Source organism: Mirounga leonina, unplaced genomic scaffold (genome assembly GCF_011800145.1).
Source record: "Mirounga leonina isolate KUSES-001 unplaced genomic scaffold, KU_Mleo_1.0 Mir_96, whole genome shotgun sequence".
In the NCBI taxonomy this organism is placed as follows: Eukaryota; Metazoa; Chordata; class Mammalia; order Carnivora; family Phocidae; genus Mirounga; species Mirounga leonina.
In genome coordinates this window covers 2,958,271-2,975,637 of record NW_023270871.1, presented here as the reverse complement: position 1 = coordinate 2,975,637, position 17,367 = coordinate 2,958,271, and the positions used below count along the sequence as shown (strand labels likewise).

General features: G+C 35.3%; 1 protein-coding gene across 2 annotated transcripts in view; it reads right to left on the bottom strand.

Annotated features, from left to right (window-relative positions):
• Positions 1–17,367, bottom strand: part of LOC118006400 (WD repeat-containing protein 70) — a 296,166-nt gene that overhangs the window by 227,642 nt on the left and 51,157 nt on the right. For both annotated transcript variants that reach the window (XM_034999023.1, XM_034999025.1), the window contains 2 exons: positions 11,146–11,205; positions 7,657–7,790 (listed from right to left, as the gene is read on the bottom strand). In XM_034999023.1, coding sequence (XP_034854914.1) covers positions 7,657–7,790; positions 11,146–11,205 — 194 coding nt within the window. The remainder of the gene's footprint in view (positions 1–7,656; positions 7,791–11,145; positions 11,206–17,367) is intronic.

The window sequence follows — 17,367 nt, the reverse complement described above, 5'->3', positions numbered from 1 at the left end:
AAAAAAAAAAAAAGATACAGGCAATCCTTGCTTTGCATAGTTCTGATGCATGAATTTCAGTTACCATAGTTTAGAAAAATTACCAGGCTCCAACAGCATGGCTCAAATTTCAGTTATTCCCAGGCCACACCAACTCTAAAGAATTAGAAATTCTAAAGGTGAGGTCCAGCATTTAACATTTTTTTAAGTTTGTATTTTAATTCCAGTTAACATAGAGTGTTATAATAGTTTCAGGTATGCAATATAGTGATTCAACACTTCCATGCATCACTCTGTGCTCATCCTTAATCTCTATCACTTATTTAATCCATGTCCCCACCCACCTCTCCTCTGTTACCATCAGTTTGTTCTCTATAGTGAAGGGTCTGTTTCTTGATTTGTTCCTCTCTCTCTCTATTTTTTTTTCCCCTTCAGCATTTAACATTTTAACAAGCCCTTCAGATGGTTCTGAACTATGGTAAGTTATACACAATATGCTATACAACACTTGGAAAGAATATAGAACATGTAGTGATATTAAAAATCTCTAAATTGTGAAGTGGAAAACAAAAACAAATTATGGAATAACAACCATCTGATATCATTTATGAAAACAAATACAGTATACACTCTTTTGATGAGTATGTATATTTGTCAATGGTGGCATAAAAAAAAACTTAAAGAATATATACACCATCATGAAAACAGTAAGAATACCTAGCAAAGAGATTTTTAAGAGATGATCAAGGAAGAACTTTAGGTTTAACTGTAATGTTTTAATTTCTGTATGAGAACATAACTTAATACATTAATTAATTAAAATGTTTTTAAAATAAGAGAATAGAGGGGCGCCTGGGTGGCTCAGTTGGTTAAGCGACTGCCTTCGGCTCAGGTCATGATCCTGGAGTCCCGGGATCGAATCCCGCATCGGGCTCCCTGCTCAGCGGGGAGTCTGCTTCTCCCTCTGACCCTCCCCCTTCTCACGTGCTCTCTCTCTCTCTCTCATTCTCTCTCTCAAATAAATAAATAAAAAATCTTAAAAAAAAATAAAATAAAATAAGAGAATAGAGAGTAGCCATTTTTAAATGGGCAGAAGATAAGGAATTCTTAACTTGGGGCTACCTAAGTGATCCAAAGCTTCTTAATATTTTATGAAAAATTTTACTCCATCCACATTTTTTTGCATAAAGGGTACATCCGAAGGATCTGTGAGCCCAAGGATTCAAACTCATGAACATACATATATAATTTTTGAGAATCTGTGAAGAAACAAAACAAAAGGTGACTAGCAGACTGGATTAGAGAAAATGCAGTACTGATGATTTTCACTAAATGGGACAAAGAAAGACTTTAGAAACTAGAGATTCACAAATCTAATATGGATGCTGGCTGGGCAAAAGTCCAAAACAAATTATTAAACATACTTCAAAATACCAAAATGGAAGCTGCATCAAAAAGAAGTTGAATAACAACGGAAGAAAAGCATTTTGAAAACTCTCATTTTTATGCTGGTAGGTCAAGAAAACATTTGACCTCAAAGCATTTTTAGTGTCCCAGGGAAATGAGAACAAGGTCAAAAATACTAAAAAAATTCATCAGAGATGCCCAAAATTCAAAACACCTGATCTCATGCTCACTCCTAAACTTAGGACTTCTGCCTCCTATCCTGAATGGCTATGGGGATCTTTGTGTGAATGCCTCTTTGACACCCACTTACTCACCACGGTGAATAGATGGTCTAAAAACAGCACACTCTGCTTTTATACCTTCAAGACAGTCAACAAACTCCCTTAAGTTTTCTTCACAGGTGATACAGGAACAATGTAGATGAGTGACAAAAGGTATGGGAAAATTTAGCTGAGTAACAGATGTTTATAGATTCTCATAGGGGTGAGGAATTTAATCTAAAGGGTTAACAGATCAACATGAAAATAAAGAATTTCTCTTTTTTTTATTTATTTATTTATATTTTTTAATTTATTTGTCAGAGAGAAAGAGAGAGAGAGGGCACAAGCAGGGGGAGTTGCAGGCAGAGGGAGAAGCAGGCTCCCTGCTCAGCAGATGGCTCAGGAGGGCCACGGTGGGGGGAGCTGGGACAAATGGGGGTTTCCTGAAGATCGCACTAGATGATTTTATACAAGAATTTGGGGGAGGTGAGGAGTGAGGGGATAGTAAATTTCCTGAGCCATGTGGGTCCTTTAGGAGTTTCTCTTCAGGCAGGTTTTTTTGTCTTTTTAGTATATAATTATAATATATATGACTATATAAATATAACTAATGTATGTGAGAATGGGCTGGCTGACTGAGGTGTTGGGGTCAACAGGGACAAGCCAAAGAATCCTCCCCTTGGGCCAGCACCCCTTCCTTCACCCCCAGTCCCAGGACAAGTACTTGGAAGCCAAGTGACGTGATCTTGCACTCACAAGGTGTCTGCCAGCTGCCTCCTCTCAAAGGTCACGCCTTCTGGAATGAGAAGAGGACCACCATGGATCCATTCCAAGGAGTTCTACAGCTGGGGCTCCCAGAAGTACCCAGCAGTTTAAGGGGTGGAGGCCTCCTTGCCATCACAAGCTCCCCACGCCCCAACTTAGTGGCTGGTTCCTCAGTGGCCTTGCAGCTCCCTGCCTCTCCTGGTATCAGCAGCTTCCAGCTAGATGGGCAGGGGTTGGGCAGAACTAAAGAGCTGGCTTGGGTCAAAGGCTCAAGCTCTGCCTAGTAGGATCCTGATTCTCCACAGCCACCCTGCCTCTCCCACTGTGTGTCCTACCTGAGTGGATGACAGAGTGGAGAGCTTGCCTTTGGATTTAGTTCCTAAATCAATCATCTTACCAATAATCTCATCAATAATTTCTCAGTGTGAAATCTTAATTTAAAAATTTCAAAGAGACTTTTCCTTAAAAAAAAAAAAAAATGGAGGGCGCCTGGGTGGCTCAGTCAGTTAGGTGTCTGCCTTCGGCTCAGGTCATGATCCTGGGGTCGTGGGACCAAGCCCAGCATCAGGTTCCCTGCTCAGTGGAGAGTCTGCTTCTCCCTCTCCCTCTGCCTGCCACTCCCCTGGCTTGTGCTCTCTCTCTCTCTGTCAAATAAATAAATAAAATCTTTTAAAAAATGGAGCAAGGATACAGCTTAACCATTCTGTGACTGTTTCACACATATACTTGGGTTAAACAAACACAGAAATAATGGTTGGAGGGAGCCAGAGTTCTCACTGTTAGAAAGTGAAGGTTTCCAAGGAGGAGGAAGGCTAGAGTGAACCAGTGTATTCTAGATTAGAGTCAGAGACATGGGTATGAACCCCTGCTTACCTTAACATGGATGCAAATGGATAAAGAAACAATTGTATAGATCTAGCACATACACAGGTGAGTATACATGCATTCAATTCCCAGCTCTGTCAGCTGAGAAGGCCTAGAAGAACAACAAGCACACCAAGAACCTAGATCCTGTTTTTAGATACCATTGTCCTAACAAATATGACTGATTCTAGGACTGGGGCAGGGACAATACAAGATGAGTCTGGAGCATCTAATAGTACCAAAAAGTAAAAAGTACTCAAAAAAAAAAAGGAGGCATATCAAAGAAAGGATCACAAGAGCCAAATTGCAAGAGCTCCTAATGACTACAGCTGAAATAATCTTAGCAACATAATAAATAACATTGTATTGGCTTACAACCCAAGATATAAAACAAATATCAAGTAGTCAATACTGGTAGAAATAACTGGTTAAATAAATAAACAAACAAACAAACAAATAAATAAATAAATAGGAGAAGAGACAATTCTTCCTAAAAGAAGAATTCTAAGTAGTTTATGTAAACACTACCCCCTCCAGGAGGTGGAGCTTAATTTTTCCATTTTCCCAAATGTAAGCAGCATTTACTGACTTACTTCCAAAGAACAGCATATGGAAAGGGGAGGAAAAAGTAACTTTACAGTGGAGAAACCTTAAAAACATGATAGCATGTACCCCCACTATGTGATAAGAAGGGCACTTCACCTCTGTGATATTCATCCCCAAGACCCAGAGTCCCAGTCTAACCAGGAAAAACATCATAAAAAAACAAATCAAGAAACATTCTACAAAATACCTGACCAGGACCCCTCAAGACTGTCAAGGTCAGGAAAAACAAGGAAAGACTGAGAAGGCATAATCAACCAGAGAAGACTAAACAGAGACATGAAGACTAAATGTAAGGCGTATCTTCGAAGGCATATTAGTGGAAAAAACAGTGAAATGCAAAAACAGTTTGGAGTTTGATTCATAGTAATGTACCAATGTTGGTTTACTTCCATAAATGTACCGTGGTAATGTAAGATATAAACAACAGAGGAAACTGAGTTAGGGGTATGCCTGAACTCTGGATGATATTTGCAGCTTTTCTGTAAATTAAAAAATATTCTGAAGTTAAAGTTTACTAAAATTTGAAATGGATATATCAATATGATCTTGTCACTTAAATACACACACACACACCCCTGTATTTTCTACCTCTTTCCACTGAAAAGGTCAAGAAGGAATGATATCCCACTATTAATGAGCAGGTATAACATTCAGATTTGGTCTCTAAATACCATTCCCACTTAAAAAAAAAAAAAAATGATCTCCATGGGGAAATGCTGATTCTAGGACCTGGAAAGGAATATACTAGGAAGCTTACATCATGTTATGCCAGAAAATAAGTAAGCTTTTAAAGTCTAATGAGTACATGTAAAAACTACATAGCAATCAGGGACTCCCCTGACCAAATCTGGGACAATTTAAACATCAAAAAGAATAATGACTACAACTGACTGGAACACATGAAAATTTTAAAGTCATAAATCCTGCCACTCAAAAAGGAAAAAGAAAAAAACACCACCACCAATAACAGCAACAACTCATTTATCACCACCTACCCCTGAAATAAAAATGGGGAGTTAAAGAAATAACCAAGTATTTATCCTGCCTTCACAGTAGAACTGTATTTTAGGGTAGCCAAATAATATCAGTTAAAATGGAAAAGTTCTATTAGAAGAACGTCAACAAATAAATGTAGATGAAATAATGGAATTTAGAAAACCAAGAAAAGCACCAACTTAACAACGCTCAATGAGAGAACTGATTCAGGTATGAATAATCAATGGATGCTAAACTTATTAAGTGAAGTAATGAGAATCTAGATATTTCCATGCTATCAACTATCTCCCCACAAAGTTCTTGCCTATCTCAAGTATATAATATTAACTTTACAATGGAAGAATGAGATGTCACCAATTTAATCCAGGGATCAATCTTAATTGTGAGTCTCAACAAGTTGCATTGTCAGCAACAACTAGACAATAAATACATGCCATGTGATGTGATACACTAGAGATGATCATCAAGGCTTTGAATCTTCTATAAGAAATACTGGAGACAAAGAAATAAGCTAAATGATACCATAAAGAAGCAATTAAAAAATTCAGGGAGGAAAAACCTTGTGAAGCACAACTGACCTGTCTGTTTAATAAAGTCATGGGAAAGAAAATGGTTTGGAAGGAGACTCTCTTCTAGATTAAAAGATATGTAAGAGAGGTACACAATAAATGTGATATGTATTACTTGATTGGATCCATGTTTGACAAACCAACATTAAAACACATTCTGAGAGCAAACTGGGGAAATTTAAATATGGAATGATTATTAGAAATATTAAGAAATTCTAAATTATTTTGTTAGGGTAATTGGAGCTATATTTATATAGGGAAATGTCTATATTTTTGAAAGATTCATGCTGAATTATTTCAAACTGAAAGTTATGTATGTCTTTACTTTTAAATATTTCAAAAGTTACAAAATTGAGATGAAGCAAATACAGAAAAATGTAACTGTTAAATCTAGGTAAAGGATAAACAGCTATTATAGTAATCCCTTCACTTTTCTCTGTGTTTGAAATTTTTCACAGTAAAAAATGAATTACAGATGGATGTATAAATAGATAAAAAATACATTAAGTAAAAAAATATGTATTGTCATAAAAAATAGAGTCACATTACTTGGACATTAGGGGCAAATGACAGCAAAGTTAAACAGTTCTCATGATTTAAAATAGTAACATTCACCATCTGTTTGCAGTACTAGAATTTATATTAATTTTGTACAGATTGTCAAGAATTCTCTTTATTCCCATCTACCCTTTGATAGCTCACTATTATATATAGGATGCAACAATTTAATTATGGAAGAGAAAATAAGCTTATTTTGGGGTTTTCTGCATTTTCAATTACAACAGCATAGCAAATGACACAGTTTAGTAATAGAGCACTGGCTTGAGACTCATGAGACATGATTCTATTCGGAGCTGATCATTAATAGAGTACTGAATAATCCTGAACAAGTGAGTTTACAGTTGTAAAAGTAGAAGGGGAACACAATCCTTAATCAAGAGACTATCAAACGGGAATAAAAGATATTATCTCATATTTTAAATACATTTTTTAAAAGTCATCATACTAACTCAAGATACCAAGTTACTATTTTAAATAAGAGCTTTATTAAATACAGCCATCATTGGAGATACCCTGTTTATAAATTTTTTTTTCCTTTCCAATTGATCAGAGATCTGCTATGTTCATTTAAGGAATTCTCTGATCTCTACTAAAGATAGTTTAAGAGTTAGGACTTCAAAATTTACAAGTCAGTATGATTTGTACAAAACTGACCAGAGCCATGTTTAGATATAACTTTTAGGTTATTTTGCTAGATAACTGTAGCTGCCAGAGAAATCTGAAGTCTCAGACCCAATTCTGAGCCATATATAGACATTTATTATCTAAGCATTTATTAGCAAGTAAGCAAAAACAATTCATATGACTTGCTCCACAAGATTAAGAAAAATCCCAGCTCTCTAGCCTTTCAGTTACTCCAACCACCACTTTCATGAAAGGTTCACTGAAAGCAAACACTCAATAGCCCAGAAATAGGAACTTTATCCATATAGTTGAAAGAATCCAGAGTTTACAGGTAGATACTAGGTCTAGCAAAAACCATCATCCCCAAGAGTTCAAGTTAAAGGCAAACTAGATTCTTAAGCCCTACTCATGCAAGAGTAGAAAATTGGGTCTAAGTAAAGTTCAGCTAATTCACCTATCTTGAATATCTAGTTAGTAAGACCTCATTTCCAACATACATTATGCAAGTTAACAAGATATCAGTTTCACCAATAAAAATCTATTTTTGATATCTAATATCTAAAAGATACCTAAAAGATAAAGATAAAAAGATATGGTCAAAAACAGAAATAAGAAGGTGGCCTGTGGTTGCAACATGTAAAGCCCTTTCTGATATAATGCTAGCTGACCACACCTGCACAGTGCAGCGCTGGCTAGCACCTGGTTATTGGCTTAGCATATATCATACACATATACATAACACTACACAGTATTTACTAGAGTATTGAAATAAACTAGGCAAGGTAATAATCTCTAAATACAAATATTTTTTTACAAAACAACAAAAGACTGAAAACATCTTTAAAATTTAGGTTAATGAAAGTGAAGGAAAGAAATCTAAGGTACATTTTTCTTTCATTCAAATAATGAAGGTAACATATGGTCATATAAACTTAGTGTATTTTGGTACAAAGCATTATAGACGGAATTCAAATGATAACAGCTCTATCTTCAAATATGAAGGTATTAAGTTGTGCAATACATACCATTCACAGGGCTGAAGGGATCGAAATGCCTTAAAAGAAGCATCCATTCCAGCAAAATCCCAAAACTTAACATCATAGTCATATCCTCCAGTCACCAAACGGGCACCTGAGGGATCCAGACCCAAAGCAGAAACCTGGTTTAAAAAAAAAAAAAAAAAAAAAAAAATTAACTGGAGAAAACTACTTACAGTCTACAATAACCTCCATTTCCTTTCTCTAACCTGATCTCCTATATTATAGGCACTGGAAGTACAGCCCACCAGCTGTTATTACTTCTAAAAAGTGTGACTGGATAGCATCTTCTCTATTATTTGACCTTGTTATTATGACTGTTATTTCTTTTGAAATGAAGAAAAAATATTTTAATGTAATTAATGTATTTGCCAGCTTAGTCCCAACTTACCTACCAAACCTCATAAATAATTCAGCTTTTTCAATAAACAATTTTGAGAAAACATTTTGATATTTTAACTACCACTAACAGAAGAAGACCACATGAATCTAAAATTACCAAAATGAGAAAATGCCAAAGGGAATGTTAAGAAATCTATTTAATGAAGTAGGACAAAGTAGAAATTATTTTCTTGTGTATATGGCTAAATGACTCAACATAATCACCTTAAACAGTTATTTTTAAAGCTGAATTTATAAGTGACTAACTACATTATAATACCACTTTTATATTGTTTCCATAAAATATCTGCCTTCCCTGTGAATTTTCCTAGGTCCAATGCACATGTGAATGCCCAACTGGTAACTCACTATTCTTAAGCAGGAAGTCCCTGGATCTACTGCCCTCTCAGGAGGAAAAAAAATACATTAGAAATAATTAACATGGGCGCCTGGGTGGCTCAGTTGGTTAAGCGACTGCCTTCGGCTCAGGTCATGATCCTGGAGTCCCTGGATCGAGTCCCGCATCGGGCTCCCTGCTCGGCGGGGAGTCTGCTTCTCCCTCTGACCCTCCCCCCTCTCATGTGCTCTCTCTCTCATTCTCTCTGTCAAATAAATAAATAAAATCTTTAAAAAAGAAATAATTAACAGATATTACCATACATATCTGAAATACTAAAAAGATCAAAGTTTTATATAAAGGAAGCAACTATAAATCAGTTCTCCTAATAGACTTGAAATGTTATTAATGTAATAAAATTACTGTAATTAAAACCAGATATTTACAAAATAATTTTACTCATTTCAATCACTACCTGCAAACACTGATTTCAGAACATAAGGGAATTATATATAAATATAATTAATGACTTATTATATGTTTAAATTAGATAGGTACTACTCTAAATGTGTTAAAGAAAGCATTCAAATGAGAACTAAGTCATTTTTTATGCCTGAACAATTATATGTCCTAAAACCTAAAACAATGAAAAATAGAAATAATAAAAATAAACAGTAGCTTTTGAAGTCTAGGAAGTGACTTCTGCTACTACCAACTACAAACAAAAGTACGTCCATGCCCACTCTATCCTTCTACCCTCCTGTTACAATTAAAGAGGTGTCCTCCTCCTGATAGGACTAACTGCACCAGTGTTCATCCCATTACAATACAATTTGAAACTGCAAATTCATTTGTGGTTTGTCTATTCTGTGCCTGTCCTCCCTTCAAGGGTGTAAGCTCCACTCCCTCGCTGCAACTGCCAGCATGGAGAACAGGGGCAGAGGCCTACAGTCAAGGTAGGAGAACTGATGACTAGCCGTAGGTATCTTCCTTGAGTCCTCCGTGGGGAAAAGGAAAGGGCTGTTTGGAGCCAGCAACTTCCAACTTCCAGAGAATCATTGGTCGGCCTTCAGCTCGGGTCATAATCTCCAGATGATCTCAGGATTATCCCAGGATGATCTTGGGATCCTAGGATCGAGCCCTGCGGAGCACTTCCCACTCAGAAGGGCTCCCACTCAGCGGGAGTCCGTTTCTCCCTCTCCCTCTGCCCTTCCCCCCACCACTCATGTGTGCTCTAATAATTAAATAAACGTTTGTTTTTTTTTTTAAAAAAAAAAGGAAGCTCTAATTGATTTTTTAATGTGCAAAACAAGGGGGCACTATGTTTTTAATTATAATTCTTTAAAAGATAAAATTAAATTTAAAAAAATAGAAATATTTAAATAAAACATGTAAAACTCATGAACACTCGTAAAAATCTCTGAACTGGAGCGCCTGGGTGGCTCAGTCAGTTAAGCGGCTGCCTTCGGCTCAGGTCATGATCCCAGGGTCCTGGGATCAAGCCCCGCATCGGGCTCCCTGCTCAGCGGGAGGCCTGCTTCTCCCTCTCCCACTCCCCTGCTTGTGTTCCTGCTCTCGCTGTCTCTGTCAAATAAATAAAATCTTAAAAAAAAAAAAATCTCTGAACTAAATGATAGGGAAGCTTCTGTTTAAGTATGAACTGTCTACAGTTCCTTTCCTAATTTACTTAAAAACATGAAAATTAGTAAAATTCTGTCACAATTTCAGAAAAATACCAGAACTCTGATTTAATAAAAAGTAGATATAAGATCACAAATCAGATGGAAATGGTTTCTTAAAACAGCAGTTCTCAGATACTTAAGTTTCAAGCCACTTTATACTCTTTAAATCTATTGAGGACCCCAAAAAGCATTTGTTTATGTGAGTTATATGTACCTGTATTTACCACAGTAAAACTTTAAGCCATTTTAAAATATTTATTGTTCACTTCATTTAAAACAACAATAAACCTACTATACTCTAACAAATATTTTTATGAAAATGGTATTTTCAAAAGCAAAAAATTCAGCAAGAAGAATGTCATCTTTCTCTATTAATTCTATCATTTGCATCATTTCTGGGTTGATTTCTACTGATTGATGTTTTCCTCATTATGGGATGTATTTTTCTACTGCTTTACATATCAGACACCTAGAAAAAGGCAGTTTCGTTGAAAAGAGAAAGCAAGATAATTTTATTCTTTCATTCATGAGGTTTCATTCATTCAACTACTACTTTTTTAATGGCTTTACAATAAAAATGATTTCATGTTATAACTCAAAATTTTACATTATTAATCTTTAACATAAATATAGCAATACAAAAATAGAATCTGTAAGTCTAAGCAATAATAATCTTAGAGCAATACAGTAACTATTTTATATTCATTTCTTATCTCAATGTTCATCTAAAAAACGAACTCAGGCCTTTTACGATATAGAAATAAAGCTAAGGGTAATGAGAAATTTTCCCACACCATAAAAAGGAAAACTGTATTTTAGTTTCATTTCTTTTTTCACTTGTAATGTTCCTCTATCAAAGAACAAGGTTTTAAAGCCAACCATAACAATAAGTGTTGCTATTTTAAATGAAACACAACGGTTATTTTGATTGAATAGAAATGTAATCTTTTTCTTTAATGCCTATAGCTTCTGTTATCAGTTGATTGTGCAATTAGCCTTAATACAAATGTATCATTGGTTTACTTTTCCATGAGAGCCTTGTTACTGAGAGGAAAGAATCAAATTTTTTAAACTTACTGTTTTAGTGCCATGCTTTAAAGTTATTTCATGTGAGTCAGGAATCTTTTGGACAGGATTCTGAAAAAAGAAAATTCCATGACATCAATGAGTATCCAACATATGGGGTGGGGCGGGGGGGGCAGGACTACATGCCACATTCACAAGAAATATAATTTTTAAAAATTGCATCACTAGCTTTTTACACAACGCTTAAAAAAAAAGGAAATAAAATTTCTGAGAGTATCTTATCTCTGCACTTCTAGATAGACTACAGTTGTTGAGCTGATAATAAATGTACTTCAAATCTCAAAAAAGATAAAACTAAGAAACTCTTTAGGTTGTATGGAACCGTAAGCCCTCTCAGCATCCAAATATTTAAAGTCCTCTTTTCACTGAAAATTGGGCATACCTTAAAGTGCTTAACTACACAAAATAAAATAAAATCTGCACAGGGTAGATATATACCTTTTAACTCTTGAAAGTTTAAAACTCAAAACACTGCTGCTCAAAAATAACACAAATAAGGAACTGAGTCATTCAATGATTCATTGGTTCAATAAGCATTTATTAAAGTGAGATTATTCCAGATGCTGGGTAGTATCAGACATAGCCTCTACCATTCCCCCTTTCAAGAAGCATGTGGTCGAGGAGGGGGAGATCAATCACTCTAATGCAATATGAGAAATGGTATGATAGACAGGAGGTATGGCCAGGATAATCGAGGAAGAGAAAAGATGGATGCATAAATCAGACATAAGGAATCAGATGATCATCTGAATATGAAGTTTCATTGTTTAGTCAAGTTTCCATTATCCAAGAGCTGGGTAATCATACTAAAATTCTAGGGCCATTACAAATTTACGTGAGGCTCATCCTGCAATCTACTTAATTAGGTATGTGCAATCTAACAGACTTTGGTCCCTGTCTCCCCTCATTCTTTAACATCCTTGATGAATCAACCAATCACTAGTTTTATTTCATCATAAACTCTTCCCCTGCTATGGCTCTTTCTCCTCTGCACATAAACAATTAAAGTACTTCCCATATTAGACACACACACACATACACAATTTCCGCTATATTTACTGCTATATCATTATCTTTTCCTTTGCAATCAAGCTTCTTTACACAAGTTTTCACTCAAGTGTCTCTGCTTCCTTTCACCCTTCTACCTCTACCACTCTGGCACGTCCTTTTATTCCTAATGCCCAGCACAGTTCTTGGCACTTAAGAGACTCTCAGTAAATACCTCTTGAATAAACAAACAAGTCACTATGAATGCCCCTGGACACTTTTCAGAACTTAACCTGCACAACTGACCTTTCAACAGCATGGCAACTACTTAACTACTTCCTTCTTCTTGAACCTGTTCTTTCCTGGGAGGAAGCAGGCTCGACAAGAAGCCAGAAAAGCTAGGGTTTTTATTTGTATTTTTTTTATAAGGTTGAACATTCTTTTTAACATTTTCTTTTATTTATTTTTTAAGTAAGCTCTACACCCAATGTTGGTCTTGAACTCACAACCCCAGGATCAAGAGTCGTGTGATCTAACTGAGCCAGCCAGATGCCCCAAGAAAAACTAGATTTTTCAATCTAGCCCTGCCACTCAATAACCCTGTCATAACTACAGGAGAGTTGCAACTCTATTTCCTCATTTGTATACAGAGGATAATAGCACCTGCCCTTTAGGTTACTATGAGGCAAGTGGTTTAAGCCTTATAATGCAGCATTCAGCACAAAGTAGGTGCTCAATAAATGACAGCCATCCTTTATTCTAAGGCTCACCTCCTATGTCGCCTATCATATCATCTTAGTCTATTTCCAGGCTTCCCTTCCTCCTTAACTGGCTAATTCCTACTCATCCTTTAAGATTCAATTGAGATGTGACCTCTTCCTGGAAGCATTTCTCAACATTTCAAACTCTGGGTTAAATGACCCTTCCATGCATTCTCATGTCTCAGATAAGGAGATAACCTCTCCTTATCTCGATCACAGAATTTATCAAAATCCATTGTAATTTTTGACCTGTCTCCCTCCCCACCACTCCGTAACCAAATTGCAAGATGGACACTTCTCAAAGATTGTGTATATCTATTATTATCTCTGAATCCCCAATCCACAAAACAGATGGTGTATGGCAGACAAACACAAAAGTGTTTTGGAATTAATTAATGGCCCAATGTCTACCTTGTAGATCACATTAGATTGTACTTTTTAATGTACTTTCAAACATTAATGTTTATGTCCATAAAGGAGAGCAGGTGCTATCCATCAGATCAGCCTGGCAAGTGACAATAAAGGATAACGGAGGTTTTCAAAAAGTGAAAACTTTAACAACCAAATGATTATACCCCAGACCAAAAGTAAATTTAAAGTTGCAAGTACAGGGGTGCCTAGCTGGCTCAGTCGGTAAAGCATGTGACTCTTAATCTTGCGGTCATGAGTTCCAGCCCCATTCTGGGTGTAGAAATTACTTAAAAAAAAAAAAAGTTGCAAGTATAAAGAATTAAAGGCAGTTTTGTTTTAGACTGTCTGCATCTCAGAGATTACTGTAGTCTACTACCACCACAATGCAATGAAGAAGATTAGGAAACGAGAAGACACTGAACAGGAACCCTAACCTCACAGTAACCTAAAAAACTGCTGGAGAGTTTACAATTTACTTCAATATAAGACGTTACAGTATGGTTCACTATGCTTTGGAAAAGGGCTGCACATACCTTGATTTCAGAGATACCAATATTCCAACACAAATTCTAAAATAATTTAAAAGTCGAACAAATGTATTCTGGACTACCCCTATATTAAATTATGTAAGCCACTGCTCTCTTTGCAGTTGACAACATTTGTAAGTAATAAAAACTCATGTATAAGTGCTAAGTACTCATAAAAAAAAACAGGAGAACAGTTCAAATGTTTCACTTAGAGAAGATTCTATTATAGTCAGTGTCTCATTTCATAATTAATTACTTTTTCATCACTCAAAACAGAAACACTGTCACTAAGAGGAAGGATGAAAATTATTTCATTGAATTCAATGTACAATGTGCCTATATGTAGACAATTTCTGGCACTTAAAACTTACAAGAACACAGAACAATTTAGTATTTACATTAGGAGTGAATTAAATGTTTAAATAAATGTTGTTTACATTTAAAATCAAAGTTTTACTGGAATTTATGTAGGGCATAACTCATAAAAAGACCACATAACTGGCACAACTAAATCATCTAAAATAGTAGCAATCCATCTTTTGGTAGCATATCACTTGATGGTGATTGTTCTTTTTCCAGAACTTTTCCTAATGACTTTTTGGGATATGGCTTAAATGTTAAATTTGCTATAACAGTAAAATATTTTCATGATTTTCACGCCAGGGGACATCACAAGCTACAAGACTTCAATGAAGTCATTTATTATAAGAATTCATAACAAAAGCTAGTCTTAATGGAAAAGGAGGAAAGATACCAGCTTTTGTTCTGGTTTGGTCTTAAATGCCAACCAAAGGATTATTTCCCAGGCTCTTTGGTTTGCCCTCATAACAAGAATAGCAAATATATCTGGAATAACATGAGCAGTTCCATCTGACATATACCCTTAAAGTATTTTCAAAAGACTTGCAAATCAGAAATAATCTTTCTGGGATAAAGCTGCCATAAGTTTAAAAAGTTATATATGTATGGTACTATAAGCCCTAATCAAAAGTCTACCCAGTAATAAAGATCTGACACAAAGTGGCTATGAATTGTGTGGAGAGAATGAGGACTACCAACCAGGAACTTGCAAAGGAGTGCTACATTCTCCCAGAAACCATTTTGGAAATAGTTGCCCATGTGGTATCACAGAAAACCAAAATTAGAGTCTATTCTAGTATAACTCTGGAGATCCAATAGACTGACTTAATAATTATTCATCATCACACATTCTCTTAAAAAAACATTTATTATTTAATTATACACCATACACCAGGGACTACAGTTAAAGATAAAAAGACGAACAACACAGACACTGCTCACAAGCACTGTCAATCCAGTAAAGCAAAACTGACAGGTAAACAAATAGGCAACACTAAAATGTTTCAGATGCTATGACAGAAGAACACACAGGGTTCAGTGCTCAATTCCATTCTGCCTGGGGAAGTAGAGGGTGATCAGAAAAGGCTTTACAGAAGAGATGCTTGAGATGCCTTTGGAAAAATAGAGGTTCCCCAGGTGAATGTGGAAAGCATCTAGGAGAGAATAAAATAAATCCTGACACTGCAAATATTTTTGCCTGGATAGAGTTTAAATTGCTGGGCAGAAAAAGGGAAAGGCAGTGACGAGGCAACTTCTAGAATGGGAGAAAATGTCTGCAAATCATATATCTGATAAGAGGTTAATATCCAAAAATACAAAACTGCTACAATTCAACAACAACAAAAAACAACCTGATTCAAAAATTGGCACAGGACCTAAATAGGTATTTCTCCAAAGAAGAAATTCATGACCAACAAGTACATGAAAAGATACTCAACATTACTACTCATCAGGGAAATGAAAATCAAAACCACACTGAGATACCAATAACAGGATGGCTATTATTAAAAAAAAATAAGAAAAATGTTGACAAGGATATACAAAAAATGGAACCCTTACACATTGCTGGACAGAAATGGGGCAGCTGCTATGGAAAACAGTGTGGTAGTTCCTCAAAAAATTTAAAATATGATTCAGCAATTCCACTTTTGTGTATACACCCAAAAGAACTGAAAGCAGGTTCTCCAAGAGATATTTGTACACCCATGTTCATAGCAGCAAGACAACAGCCAAAAGATAGGAGCAACCAAAGTGTGAATAAACAAAATGTGGTGTATATATGCATATATGTGTGTACGTATATATATGAAATATATAATGGAATATTATTCATTCTTTAAAAGGAAGGAAATTCTGACAATAAAACATGGATAAACTTGGGGGGCATTATGCTAAGTGAAACAAGCCATAAAAAGAAAAATACTGTACAATTCCTATGAGGTATCTAGAGTAGTCAAATTCATAGAAAGTAGAATAGTGGTTGCCAGAGTTGGGAGAGAGGGGAAAATGGGGAATTACTGTTTCATGGGTATAGTTTCTGTACAAGATAAAAAAGTTCTGGAGACTGAATATACAACAATGTAACACTATTGACCTGTATTTAAAAATGGTTAAGATTTGGGGGGGGGGGATGGTTGAAACAGGTGATGGGGATTAAAGAATATACTTATGATGAGCACTGAGTAATGTATAGAATTGTTGAGTCACTATATAGTACATATAATATAGCACTGTATATAATATATACACTAATATACTAATTAGTATATATAGCTAATATAGCACTGTATGTAACTATACCAGAATTAAAATAAAAAACTTAATAAAATGTAATAATTTTTAAATAAATAAAAATAAAAATGGTTAAGATAAATTTTATGTGTATTTTATCAAAGCTAAAAAAGAATTTTCATAAAGTCCACATAAGCAAAAAAAAAAAATTAAAAGATGCATAGTATTAAAAAAAAAAAAAGATGCATAGTATTAAGCCTGAATACTTCTTAATGTTCTAATAAACTTTAGGTAAGCTTCAAAATAAATCATTTATCAAATGTTTAAAATCTTCCTCCAAAAATGGAAAGTTATAGGTCTAAAATATTGCAGGAAGGAAAGACAATTTCCTATCTAATTCTCACAGCTGGTTCCAATCTTTCAATTACTAGTATTCCCAAACCACCTCTCAATTACCCTCGGTTTATGCCCTATTGCAAGCTGCAATCTTGGAGAACGTTTCTCAGTAACATGACTTAAAAGTATGTTGTTAAATAACTTTTTATACTTGTGTTAAGGCTGAGAAACTCAAAAAGGATAGGTCATTCTTAAATTTTATCAGAAATTATATTATTTTTTAAAATCCGTTACATTATCAATAAACACAAAGATGACAATTTTCTTATCATACAACAATACAGGTAATAAGCCAACAGGATTTATACCAAAAGATACATTTATTTTCAAAAGCTACCATGAACATACGCCTTATCATTCCCTGACACCCTAAAATTTTGAGTATTTCTGCTCTTATTTGCTACTTCTGAAGACCTGAAACCTAGACAGGACTCTGCAATTAACTCCACTGTAACCTGCATTAAGTCACTCAGTTGTCTAGAACCTTAGCTTTTTCACTTATAAAAATGAAAAAATCAGGGGTGCCTAGGTGGTTCAGT